At 47.3% G+C, this 14,112-nt stretch overlaps 1 protein-coding gene across 1 annotated transcript in view; it reads right to left on the reverse strand.

The window, feature by feature from the left end:
* Positions 1–12,028: 12,028 nt before the first annotated feature.
* The window catches only part of LVRN (laeverin), a 69,380-nt gene continuing 67,296 nt past the window's right edge, over positions 12,029–14,112 (reverse strand). The window contains exon 20 of the mRNA XM_059724923.1: positions 12,029–13,692. Coding sequence (XP_059580906.1) covers positions 13,546–13,692 — 147 coding nt within the window. The 3' untranslated portion in view covers positions 12,029–13,545. The remainder of the gene's footprint in view (positions 13,693–14,112) is intronic.

A 14,112-nucleotide genomic window follows, 5' to 3' on the forward strand; every position in this document is an offset into this window, starting at 1 on the left:
TGCTTTCATATACATGTTTTCAAATTACAATCCCAAATGAATTCCTGGTCTCACCAACATCAGTAGCAAAACTCCCATTTATTTCTTTAGAGCTATTGTCTTGTGCCCACACATTCCATGCCTATGGTGAACATACTTTGAATGATATGATACATAAATCCATAAAAATAAAGACAATGGAAGAATGTACAAGCATTATGTAATACATACATACACATATATACACATATACACCTATATACATACACACACACTTTAAAATAGAAGTTTCTTTAAAGTTCTTTTAAACTTCTGGCCTTTCCTCTAACAGCCACTGTCATCATTCCCATCCTTTTATATACAGACTTCTAGTCTGATTCACCACATAATTATACCCCATGTTCCCTGGATCTTTGAGAGAGGCCAAGGCTTTCAGGTATACAGGGAACTTCCCCAGAATTTCCCTGGCTGGGTTTAACTTCCAAATTTTCCAAGGCCTTACATTAACCAGCTCATTGATGCAGCTACCTTCCATTCTTGGATAACCCATGACTTAATCAGTTTTGTAGGGATCATTTCACTGAGGGCAGTTGCCAGTTTTGCAGGCTCACTGCCTATAAAATCAAGTTAGAAGTTTTCCCCAGTTACTTTTTTTAGCATACAGGACACCCTATATGAATATATATTTTTTTAAATTTGGAGCTATAATCTCAGCAGTTTATAAACTGATGTGAAAATAGATTGCTGTTACCTCATTCAGGGACACAGAATAGTACAGATCTGATTGACAAAACCTAGACATTATACCAGAAGACCTGTATGCTGTAGATATTTGGAACTGTTTAATTTCCTATGGAAGCTTCCTCAATATAAACATCTTGAGTAAAATTAAATAATAACAATAAAAATGTGGGCGGCGGACCTGAACATTCTCCTTGCTTCTATTGTCTTCTTGTTCTTAAAGAAAGCAATAGCAGGTAATGGACTACAAGGTTGTGCCAATTAGTGCCTGTGGTGCACCTGAGGTGCCCTTTAATAAGCATTACTTCACAGTCTGCTCTGCAGCAATTAGAAAATGAGCATGGCGAGAAAACAACCTTCAGTTTTACATGTAAAAAATGAGTTTGCAAAGTTCTTGCCCCATTGTCAGTGTCCCCTATGTATTCATTATGTGATTGTGAAAAATATGAGCGTAATATGATATGGAATGTTTAGCAATGGTCTTTCGGTATCTAAATTAGCCTCTCTTCATCCTCGCTCCCAGCTCAGCTAATTTCTTCCTCTTGTGTTCCTCTCTCTCTCTCTTCCCTCCTTTCTGGAAACAAATCAATAAGCAAGTCAAGTGAATAAAATCATTTTAGAGAAAAACAGAGAAAAAGCCCAGCATCTTGAGAACAAAAAGAACAAAATCCCCAGAGAGACAGAAAGACTAAATTCTGCCTTACAATGTATCCAACTCTACTACATTTCCATACTCCTGAAGGGAAAAGATTCAGAAGCAGCTCAGCACTTCAAACCTCATGAATTATTTTACAGTGTCTCTTTCTTGATTAAAAAGAGAAACTAGAAGACACAATTTCTGCCAATACTCAGCAAGTTTAAAAGCAGCCACAAACATCTTTTCATCAGAGCTAGGCCTTCAAATGAAACTCTTGAGTCACATGAATAGGTTTTGCTTTCTTTACTCTGTGAATTCACTTCACTCAAAACAAAAAGCCAAACCATATTCTAATATTATAAAAGGCTGAGTCTGTCTGTCTGTCCGTAACGCTTTATTTGCGCTCTGGTTGCCTATCTTGGCAGCCAATCAGAGTGCCCTACACAGACTGGGACAGACAGCGGAGCGCCGCCATGACAGTGGAGACTGAGGGGCTGGGGGGGAGGGGGCCCATGCTCCTAGGAGGCAGAGGGGGATGATGGGGACTGGAGCACCACCATAATAGATGGGACAGAGCAGGGGGTCTGCTCCTTGGATCCAGGAGCTGGCGGGCCCCCCTCCCCCCCCCAACAACAGCTGGCAGGGAGGGAAGGCAGCAAGCAGGGAACAGCAGAGGGAGGGGAGCAGGAAGCAGGGGGGTGGGGCTACTGGTGGCTGCCCCTGCTGCGGTTGCAGGCCCCAGCCCCAGCCTGAAGCAGCAGGGGGGAGGCAGGGAGTGGCCCTGGCCCTGGCCACGGCTCGAAGTGGCGGGGGCAGGTGGGGAACAACCAAGGCCCCAGCTCTAGCCCTGGCCCAAAGCGGTGGGGGGAGGGGTGGAATGACCCAGGCCCCAGCCCGAAGCGGCAGTGGGGAGGCAGGGAGCAGCCCAGGCTCCAGCCCTGGCCAGAAGCAGTGGGGGGGGAAGGGGAGGAATGGCCTCAGCCCAAAGCGGCAGCAGTGGAGGTGGGGAATGGCCATGCCCCACCCCTGGCACCAGCCCAAAGTGGCAGGGGGAGAGGGGGAACGGTCCATGCCCCAGCCATGGCCTGAAGCGGTGGAGAGTGGCGGGAGGCAGGGAACAGCCACTGCTTCCCCCCTCCTCCCCACCATTATTGACAGGCAATTTGCTAGTCTAAAATAGTTTCTGATCAGCTGAGAGATGCTGGAATGAGAGTCATAACTACAGCAAACCTGAGGCGAAGTAGATGTGGTGTGTGCAGGATTTGTCCAGAGGCAGCTATACAGTGACAAGTTGTGCTGGCTCCTCCTCTTCTGTGACCCCCAGATCTGTACAGAATTTAACTCTCCATTTGATACATTATTACATTACCTTTGATACATTATTACCTTTCTGGCCTGCATGGTGGCTCTCCTCATGCATCAACGATATTTGCTAACAGACAGGCTAAGTCAATAGCACTAAACAAGTGCGAACTGCACCTTTTATTTCAATGACATGTTGATTATGGAACCAATGAAAACAAGCTACATATGAAAAAAAAAAAGACACAAAAGCCTGGGGCAGAACACATTGACCTCCCTGGACAGTCCATTGCTAACCTCAAAGTAGCTGTTCTTAAACAAAGAAACTTTAAAAAATGACTTGAATACAGAACCAGAAATCATTCACAGACTGGATTGTGTTGTCTGGTCTCAAAGGAGACTCTGGCTTCTTATCTCATTACGTGGACAAGTTTTTAAAACCCCTATATCCCTCAATGGATTAACCTGCTTTCGTTATCCCTTCTGATCTCTTCCACCCACCTTTGCCTTTTCTCAGCAGTGCCTCATCCTTTCCCCCACCCCGCTTTCACTATTTTTTAGATTTAAATGATTTTATTCTTATGTAGTACCCTTCCTCTCTTCAAGTCCTTTCATAGCATCTGATGAAGTAGGATGTAGCCTACAAAGGCTCATGCCTCCCTGAATAAATTATTCTACAATCCACCACCTTTCGTGTTTGTTGGTTATCATTTTAGCATAAACTTCTTTGAGATAGTTCCCTACTAAAAAACCTTGCATTATCCCAGAATCCTTTTTTTTTTAAATGTACAGTCCCCATCTGGAGTCTACATTGCGCAGAAAGAGCAATCCCTCCATGAAACAACGAGGGGACACCAACCTGACAACAAGTTCAAAAACACATACAAACCCCTGGCAGAACACTTTAACCACCCTGCACTTAACCAACAGAGCTTTAAAAGCCCTGTTGAACCAAAAATTATGGAACAAAAAATCATCCACAAACTGGATTGTGTTAGGTATGGTCTAAGCATGGACCATGGCTTCTTATCCATTAGCTTGTTCAGTTTTTTTCTTTTTAGCTTTTTTGACTGCTACATGCCTATGAGTTTAGTTTTAGTTGTTTTAGTTGGCTGAATTTATAATTTCAGAATTAAATTGTGACTGCTGCTAATGATAGTTATAAACAGTAATTGGCTCAAATTTGAATGCTGGTAAAAGGATATGTATTAATAATTCCTGCTTAGACAAGCTTGTCCTTCAGAATGATAGAATAAGCTTGGTTCTGCCATGAAGACAGGACACAACCATGCTGTAGCAGTTCTCTGGATCTGTGCAACAAAAGCTAAAGATCCATTAGGGTCATTCAGCACCATGGTGCAGTTCCACCTCCAGTACAGCAAAACTCTGGAGGTTACTAACGCTGTTACTATCGCTTTGGAACCAGTATCCATAACGGGCATCCAGCAAGGAAGATTCTGTTATGTGTATGGGACCTACATCTCAGCCTTTCCTTTTATCACTCACCTCCATCATCCAAGTAGTCACTGTCACCTTCTTGCTCTCTTGTGTTTCTTCAGCCTCTTCTTTTGCAGTTTCTCACCCTTTGCCTTGCTCTTTTGCACTCTCTTCTGTTATTCCCCCACCCCCGCTTGATTTTTCTCCCTCAAATCTCCCCTTCTCCCTCAATGAGTATCATAGTATATCATCATTATCATTCTGTTAAGAAACCCCTCCACCTTTCCCACTCCTTTCTTGCCTCCACCACCATCACAGCAGCCCTCTATAGTTAGCTGCTGCTTTAGCCCCTGCAGCATGCACCCACATACTCACATACACACTGCCTGGCTCCATCGGCCTTTGCTGCTTGCCTCACATTTACTCACCCAGGCTGAAGCTGTCCCTCCTTGGAGTCTCTTCTTCTTCTTCCCCGCTTGCACTGAGAGCTGGGAGAGGCGGTAGCCACCACTGGCCAACAGAAGACCCCAGAGCTGATGACTGTACTGAGGGAGAGGGAGCAACCCATGGCTACAACAGTCCAGAATAGTAGATACTTTATTTTTTAAAATGCTTGCTTGAATGTGAAGTTGTGCAGAGTGCGAAGGGAGAAAGCACTCCTGGCTGTTACACTGAGGGGAAAAGCTTGAGCTCAGTGTACCACAAGACAGGGCTTACGGTTCACAGGAAAGTTTGCTTTATTGAAAGCTTGCCTTTGGTCTGAATCAGAATAAAACCAAAACTTTTTCAAAATTTCCTGAGGGACAGCCAGCACGGGTTTGTTGCAGGTAGGTCTTGCTTGACCAATCTCATTTCCTTTTAACACCAGGTGACCTATCACCTGGACAAAGGGGAAGAGATTGATGTCATATATCTTGACTTCAAAAAAGCCTTCGATCTGGCATCCCATGATCACCTCTTGACAAAACTGGATAACTGCGGCCTTGACCTCACCACGATCCGCTGGCTGGGGAATTGGCTCCGCAGCAGGACCCAGAGGGTGGTGGCTGACGGAAGTCAATCATCCTGGTGCGCTGTGACCAGTGGGGTTCCTCAAGGCTCTGTCCTAGGACCTATACTGTTTAACATCTTCATCAATGATGCGGACACTGGTGTCAGCAGTGGGCTGGCCAAGTTTGACGATGACACCAAACTCTGGGGTAAAGCATCCACACCTGAGGACAGGAGGGTGATCCAGGCAGATCTTGACAGGCTCAGGAAATGGGCGGATGAGAACCTGATGGTGTTTAACACCGAAAAATGCAAGGTTCTCCACCTTGGGAGGAAAAACCTGTAGCATCATTATAGGCTCGGCAGTACTACGCTGGTTAGCGCTACAGATGAAGGGGACTTGGGGGTCATGGTTGACTACAAGATGAACATGAGCCTTCAATGTGATGCTGCAGCTAGTAAAGTGAGCAAAACGCTAGCTTGCATCCATAGGTGCTTCTCAAGCAAATCCCGGGACGTCTTTCTCCCGTTGTACTTGGCCTTGGTGAGGCCACAGCTAGAGTACTGCATCCAGTTTTGTGCTCCACAATTAAAAAAGGATGTGGAGAAGCTTGAGAGAGTGCAGAGGACAGCCACACATGTAATCAGAAGTCAGGAAAACAGACCTTATGATGAGGCTGAGAGCCATGGGTTTCTTCAGCCTGGAAAAGTGCAGGCTCAGGGGTGATCTGATGGCCGCCTATAAGTTTATCAGGGGTGTTCACCAGAGTGCCCCAAGGGATGACAAGATCAAATGGTCACAAACTCCGCCACGACCAATTCAGGTTGGATATAAGGAAGAACTTCTTTACTGTGTGAGCCCCCAAGGTTTGGAATAGACTGCTGCCAGAGATGGTTCAAGCACCCACTTTGAATGCCTTCAAGACACATTTGGATGCTTATGTTGCTGAGATCCTATGACGCCTGCTGACTTCCTGCCCCTGGGGCAGGGGGCTGGACTCGATGATCTTCCAGGGTGCCTTCCGGCCTGAATGTCTATAAAATCTACGAAATCTATGACATTTCCAGCTTCCTGCCAGCCACTCAGTGCAATTGGCTTTATTCTCTTTCACTGCTAACAGCAGGCCCAGCAAACACCAATATCATTGAGCAGTCACAGGCACCTCCCCAGGGGCTTCCCCTGCAGGGTAGGGTCATCAGTCCCTTTGGGATTAGGAAGTCCCTGGTTCCCAGTGTCGCCATCATGGAGCACTTCTACCAGGAACCCAGGCAGGGAACATACAGCCGCCCTCCACCCCCACCTTGGAGAAGTGACGTTCACTCAGCCTGACAGGCTTTGAACCAAACATGCTCAAATGGGCATTTTTCTGCAAAACTGGAATTAATTGGAAAATGTCTGAGCAGGCCTAAAAACCTCCTGCCCCCTAGAAACTCATAAGCCCCTCTTCTTACAAACCAGCATTGTCCTCATTGCTATGCCCACAGACCTTCTCCATTACGCACAAGGTACCAATGACTGCTTTCACGCACCCCGAGCACCTACAACCTGAAGGGGCTGGGAAAGTGCAGATGTAATTTGCTAGGACAGGGGACAATAATGCTTAGGGCCAGATCCTATTCCACCTTTTAGGCATCTACAAAGACATGCCTAAGTACAATCCTCCTTGAGTACCTGAAAAGCCTTTAAGATGTCTCTACTTTTCTAACAGATGGTCGTCCTCTGACCCTTAAGTCACAAAAAAGCATCAAGGAGCTTTTGTGTTAATGGTTTTCCAGGTGCTCCAACAGGGTGGTCTACGATCACAGTCTGAACTGGTCTTTGGAGCAGAGAGAGCAGCTCCAAGCTCTGGAGTGGCAAGAGAGTAACAAGGTGTTGCCACACTGTAACCCAGTCATCCAGCAGGAGAAATCATAAAAAGGGACAGAAATCTCACCAGTTGCCTGCCGACCTTGCTCTTTGCCCTGTTGTCTTCCTGCTGTTCACCCTGGGACACAGCTTTGCCCACATCATATTCACCTTTGTGCCATTTATCCCCAAACAGCCCTTCTCATGAGTCTCCCCCCAACACACACCTTTCAGCTCTGACCTCAGCTGCACCAGGCCCTTCCCAGCCCCCTGCAGAAGCAGCCTCTGCTGGAGCGGGGGTGACAGCAGCAGCTCCCACTGGTGGGAGGACAGAAAAGCACTCGTTTGAAGAAAACTCTTCAGTGCAGGGACTTGAATGTGAGATATCTGTCATGAGCAGGGATCCTGGTTTTCCCTGATAAAAAACTGCAAATTCTCTAATTCAAACCACAAAATCTGTGATTAAAATGAAAGGCCGCTATGTACATAGGGATCAGCTGAACACAATGTTTTATTGATGTATTTCCAAGTCTAAAGCAATTTGGAAGTCTACCAGTGCTTCGATCACTACAATAAAATACATTCTAAATACCTATACATTTTGGTATTTGATTTGAAGTTTTCTATCATGGAAAAATCAGAGCTCCTCCTGCCCCCTTCACTCACAAAATGCAGGTCCAGGCCCCTCACTCCCAGGCCATAGCCCCCCAGCCATGCCAGTGCCCCTCACTCCCCTCCCCACCCAGTCCTGCTGGTGCCCCTTGCTTCCCCCTTCACAGCCCCCCGGCCCTGCTGGTGCCCCTCGCCCCACACAGGGACCCCCAGCTTCCCAAGCTATGGGGCCAGGGACCAGGTCTGCAGCCCCCTGCCCCGGCTGCCACTTACTGCAATGAAGCAGAGCATGGAGCCTGGCTCCTCCACCTCCATGGGCTGCATGGCTGGAGTAGAGCCCGGCAGAGGCAAGTGCAGGCTGCCTGCCTGCTGTGGGCTTGGATGTGGGAGGGAGGCCCCATGCTGCTGCATGCACTCCCGCAGTGGGAGGGGGGACCTGTGTCCTACAGAGCTGTGTGCAGGGCAGAGGCAGGGGCGAGTGCAGGCTGCCCGCTGTGGGCTTGGGCTCCCCATCCTGCTACCCTCCCCTGGGGTCTCTGTGGCCCAGTGGGCAGGACCCAGCACAGCAGGGCAGAGCAGGGCAGGGGCAGGGCCAGGCAGGGAAGCTCCTTGCCACTGAGAGCTCCATGCTGCCCTGGTGATGTGCCTCCTGCCCACCTGGTAGAAGTGGGGGTGGTGATGCAGAGTTGTGCCCCTCACTGCTCCAGGGCAGCCAAGAGGCAGGCCACCAGGGTAGCATGGAGCTCTCACTGGAGGCCCTGAGCTTCCCCACCCAGTCCTGCTCTGCCCTCACATACCAGGTCCCACCAGCTGGGCTGTGGAGACCCTGAGGGGAGGGCAGCAGGGCAGGGGCCCACAGCTGGCAGCTTGCCCCTGCACTACGCACAGATCTGGGGGGGCACAGCCCCCTCTTTTCCCCCCAGGAGTGTGCGCAGTGGTAGAGCCGGCCCCATCTGCCCTACTACCTGGATGAGCTGCCCATGGCTCCATTCTACTCCCTCTTGGGGCTGGCGGCTGTGTGTTCCAGGCCTGGGCCCCAAGCCCCCAGCCCTAGCCCTGCCCCACTCCCTCCCTCCCTCCCTATGGAGACCTCAATCTCCACCACCCCACTGCCACACTTATTTGTGGGAGCTGCTCTCCAGGCTGCCTGGTGGCCATGTGCACGTATATGCACATGGCACCCCCTGCCTGACTGCCCTCTTCCCACTCCCCCCAGCCCCTTGCAGGCTGGAACTGCCAGCCTGAGAAAGCTCTTTGTAAAAGGTCAAAATCTGCTTGTTTCTCTCTGTTAAAATGAGAAATCTGCATTTTCCTCAGACAGAAGTAGAAATCCTCTTTTTTGTTGTTTTCCATTGGGAAATGGAAAACCCAGATCTCTGGTGATAAGGAAGCAGCAGGAAGGCAATAACTGGCCTTCTCTTACAAAATCCTGCCTGCAACTTGGCCTCAGAGCCAACTGGCAACTGAAACATCCATGACTACTAATAGAGTTCGCCATGTTTGTCTTCAGCTGATCTTCAAAAGATAACAAAGTAAATCCATACCAAACATTATTCATATACTGAATGCTAAGATAAGGCTTTTCTTTTGATCAGAGGTCAGAGGGGAACAGTTTCATGTTCTGTCGTGGTACAATTTAAGGATAGGCTGGCTCATCCCCCACTACTGCTGGTGGCTGCAGTTACATAAGACAGTATACACCTTTGTCTACACTTGTGAAGTATGTGACTATATCAAGAAGCCTTCACAGAAGCCTTGAGGGCTCCACCAACCCCTTCCAACCCCTCCTCAGCTATGAGTTGCTATCACCAAAGACAACTCGTGCAGGATGCGGGGCCCAGCCCCAATGGGCACCGGATGTGAAGAAGCTGGCAGCAGATTCAGCAGCAGGGAGGGGGGTGGTGCTGAGCAGTAGGGGTGTGCAAAATGGGCCCTATTCAATTTGGCTCGAATCAGGGACAGTGATTTGATTAGTTGATTCAGATCACTGTCCCTGATTTGATTCAGCTGAATCCAAATCTGAAGATTCGATGCTGATTCAGAGAATCAGCGATTCAGACATAGACACAGCTTTAGTTTTTTCTATGTATCTCGAGGTACCAGGCATGGCTCGTGAACGCTGTGATGCTGGGGCAGATGGAGCGTCCCACAGGAGTGCAGGGACCCCCCCATGTGCTCGGCAGTGAACCCAGAAGTGGATCAGAAATACTTTCGGTCCACTTCTGGGTCCACTGAGGAGCATGCTGCCCCCCACCCCAGCTCAGCAATTGGCTGTGGGGGGACTCCAGGTGCCCCCCCAGGCCCAGGAGGCACCAATCGCTAAGTCAGGGGAGTGCAGGGGGCCCCCCAGCACACTCTCCAGCAGACCTGAAAGCGGACAGGAAGTGCTTCTGGTCCACTTCTGGGTCTGCTGCTGAATGCACTGGGGACCACCTCCCATGCTCCTGTGGGACGCTCCATCCGCCCCAGCATCGCAGCGTTGACAAGCCGCCTGCTACCCTGAGGTATGTAGAAAAAACTTTTAAAGCTGTGTCTATATCAGAATCTCTGAATCTTTCCAAATCTTTCTGAATTTATTTGGAAGGTCCCAATTTGATTTGGAGAGATTAATGGGTCTCCTGATTTGATTCAGAATTGGAGATTCGGCCACCAAAAAGGGACCAATACTTCACACAGTCCTACTGAGCAGCTGGACGTGAAGCTGGTGGCGACAGTGGCAGCTCAGAGTCGCTGCAGCCACTCTGCCCAGCTCTGCAGGGCCCCACAAAGCGTGGGGCCTGGGGCAGTTGCCCCAATTGACGCCAAAAAGAGACAACCCTGGCTATCATCCTAGATTTTATTATGGAGCTATCTCCAGTGTTTTTTCTACAATTCTAACCATGACCGATCACCTTACTAAGGCTGGTCACCATCCTAAGGTCAAAGCAGTTTATTCCTGGCAGTTATAGCATGCCAGAGCTCTGACATTAATTGTGGTTCTGCTTCTAATACATTGGTTGGCACCGACATAAAGAAAATCGACTGCATTGGAAATCAGCTTTTTTTTGCCTGATGTGGCCGATAAATGCCCCGTGAACGTGTTCAGCCGAAATGCAGCATGCAGATTGCAAGGAACACAGCCTGGCTGTTTGGAGAGCTGCGTCCAGCTGGTAGGTCTGTTGTGGTGGAAGAGAAGCAGCATGGGTGGGGCAGATCAAGGCCCCCACAGTGAGGGAGGGAGTGGGGTTGGGGCAGGCACTGCCCAGCCAGGGTGGTACAGGGCACAGGACAGACCCATGGCTCATCCAGGGGGTGTAGGGATGGGGGGCTGCAGCTCCCGCTACTGCATGCACCCCAGGAAGGCATGGGGGGCATGTGGCCCCAGATATGCATGGGGTGGAGAAGACTCCTGCTGTGGGCTGGGGCCAGGACTGCACCGGGCTCTTCCTGGCAAGGTGTTGGCCAGGCTGTGCTCAGGGCGGGTGGTGGTGGCACTTGGAGGAGGGTTGGGAGGCTAAGGCAAATATTGGAGTGGCTGCAGCCCCCATCCCAGCACCACTGCTGTCCACACTGACAGTAGCCCAGTCCACTCCCCCACCAGGAAGAGCCCAGCGAAGTCCCAACCCACAGCTCACCCCGCCCCACGCAGATCCAAGGACATGTCCCCCATGCCCTCCCAAGGTGTGTACAGATGTGGGAGCTGCCCCACCTGCCCACGCCCCCTGGGAGAGCCACAGCTCCATCCCACACCCTGCCCTGGCTGGGCAGCAGCTGCTGCAGTCCCACTCCCTCTCCCTCTCCCTCTCTCACTACAGGGGCCTTAATCTGCCCCCCCACACCCCTTCCCTTCCCCCACAACAGACTTAGCAGCCGGATACTGCTCTTCAAGCTGCCGGGCTGTGTATCAGAAATTGGCTCAGTATTGACTGTTATGCCTCCCTAAAAATCAGCTGTCAGTATCAGCCCAAAAATCTCTATCGGTGCACCGCTACTTCTAATGATTATTTTTAAAAGGAAAAATTACATCCATTGTCTTATTTCAGGTCCAGTTTAAATACCTTAGCTTAATAATGGAACCAGCTTGCTCACTCTCTCTCATAAAAGACTTACTTATGACATATAGCCATATAACCAAGCAAAATGTCTGTACTAGCAGCAGATATATAGTGCCACTATTCTCATCTTCTGACAAATCTAAATCATTCTCTCCAGACTCTTCTGTTTCTATAATTATTTCAGGCAACTGGCTAGAAAAGGGCCAAATACTTAGGCTATCTTTTCTCAGCACAGCAAGAAGTGATATCAATGAGTCTTCAGCATATTACCCTTCTTTGGGTAGCATCCATGATGAGGCATCTGGTAATTCTGTGTTTTCTTCCTGGTATCTAGTCCCATGCGTTATAAGACTACAGACTTATAGCATTGTATAAGTTTGTAGGAAAATCAATCATTGTATTATTTCTTTGATATACATGTTAGACAGACACACTCTTAATCAGCAGCAGTAATTTTAAAAATAATTTATTTAAAATTATTTTGTAAACTATATTGGCAAGTATTTTCATTAATTGAAAAATGTGACCATTTTGTAAACAAGAAAGGGAGAGAGGCTGCAAATATCTGTGAGGGAGTGGTTTGGGTATTCTGAATTTAGTGGCAAACTTTCAAATCTGGTTACCCAAAGTTTGATACCTAATCCTGCTATGAGCTGCTTGTAGAGTTTTCAGCTTGTGTGGGGGCAGCAACAATGTCATTCAGCACCCTCACTCCCAATCCTGGAGTCTTTTGAGGGTCAAAACAACCCCTACCCCCACTAAAACGGCTTTAAAATATGCCAGCTGAGATAAGGTTTCAAGGAGCAGCTGCTTTACTGGTGATACACCCCATTCACAATCTTTCCCCTCCCTAGAGTAGGTGCTGGGGAGACCAGGAGAATCTAACATACGGCTCGCTGTATCAGCAAATGATGCTCCTGTCTTTGGGAATCCTCAGGTATGTTCTTAAACCAATTTTAATTCCCATTCATATCACCAGAGAGATACATGGGAGACTCAGTAGGGACTAAGAATGTGGCTATCAGTTTAGAATATGGCTATAAATTTTATTAAGAACACGACAAAGAAATTTCCACATTGGCAAGTATAAGTTTGAAATCCTGTGTGCTGCTTTGGGTTTGTTTTGTTTTCTTCTTTGTCCACTTATAGCATTACCTTCTAGTTCTTCTTGGGTTTCCTTGAGTTCTCACATAATATCGCTCTGTTCCCTGGACAATGCAATTTCATTTTTTCATAATTTGTTTAGCATATAAATGACTAAACTGTCTGAGGAGTCCATATTTCCACCAACTGTAAATTTAATACACTGATTTTAGTAGTAACAGTCTGAGTTCTATCTGGCTGTTAGTTATTACCCTCAAAAGAAGGGTAAATGACATAGATGCAAAACATTTATTATAATAAAAAAAATTATTATAATAAAAATTTTGTTTCTTTTGTCCTTACCTCTGGGGATCAGAACACATTCATGAGTTGAAGTTCAATAACACTTCCCTAAACAATCTCCATTTCAGACATACTGAAACTGAGACTCAGAGAAATTAAGTGATTTGCCTAAGATCACAAAACAAAATCGGTGACAGAGAAGAGATGAAGCCCCAATTTGCAGCTCTGTGTTGAAAGCACTGCCTCCAACGTGTTGTCAAATTAAATACACTGTTGCAGAATATTCCTGACTTTGTTTATAACCAAGTCTCTCAAGCATCATCCAGATGGTAAACAAGATAAATCTAATATGCAGTTATGTTTCTTGTCATCATCTTGTAGAACGTCGTTCCTCCTTGATGTATCAGGTTAGCACTGCTTTGCAGCTGGGATGGCAAACCCCAGAATTCTTTGGTTTGGAATACAAGGTGACATTCCTTCACACAACAAAATGTGTGCATCCTCTAATTAAACCATAAAGTGAATATTAAAATGTGAGTAAGTCACACTCTAAAAATATATATTTGAAAGTTTTTCAGAAGTCAATCATCTATATTTTTCTGTAACCAGTCAGTCACTCGGGCAATGAGTTTTGCTTTCTCTTTATTTTCTAATTTTGCAGACTGTAATCTTGTAGTAGTAGAAATCCTTTCATTCTCTTCCAGTGTAGCATTATAAAAGAGCTGCAACTGAAGAAATATGCACATAAAGTTAGACTATGTAGTCTTACTCTGAGTGAAATAAATCACTGTATTTTTGACAGGTATCTCAAACAGAACTGGTTAGAAAAGACCATCTTTTTGGTCTTAGAATTTAATGTGAAATAATAGTGAACGCCAGGGAAGGGCTGTCATTGACTTCAGGGGCCAGAAATTCACTGTGCAATTTTTACTTTGGGGAAGATTCTGGCTTTTCAAAACTTAAATATTTGTGAACCTACATTTTAAAAAGTGACAAGTGATCTTGAGGGACCAACGTAAGATATCTCTTGGGGGGGGATGTGCAGAGAGTGAGAAGCCAGGTCTTTTGAAAATCAAGCCCTTAAAAGGGGAAGCAGAGATCTGCCTCTTCAGAGCATTGAGATGAGTTGGCCTTTTTTCTTGCAAAAT

This window comes from Alligator mississippiensis, chromosome 3 (assembly GCF_030867095.1).
Source record: "Alligator mississippiensis isolate rAllMis1 chromosome 3, rAllMis1, whole genome shotgun sequence".
NCBI classification, from domain to species: Eukaryota; Metazoa; Chordata; order Crocodylia; family Alligatoridae; genus Alligator; species Alligator mississippiensis.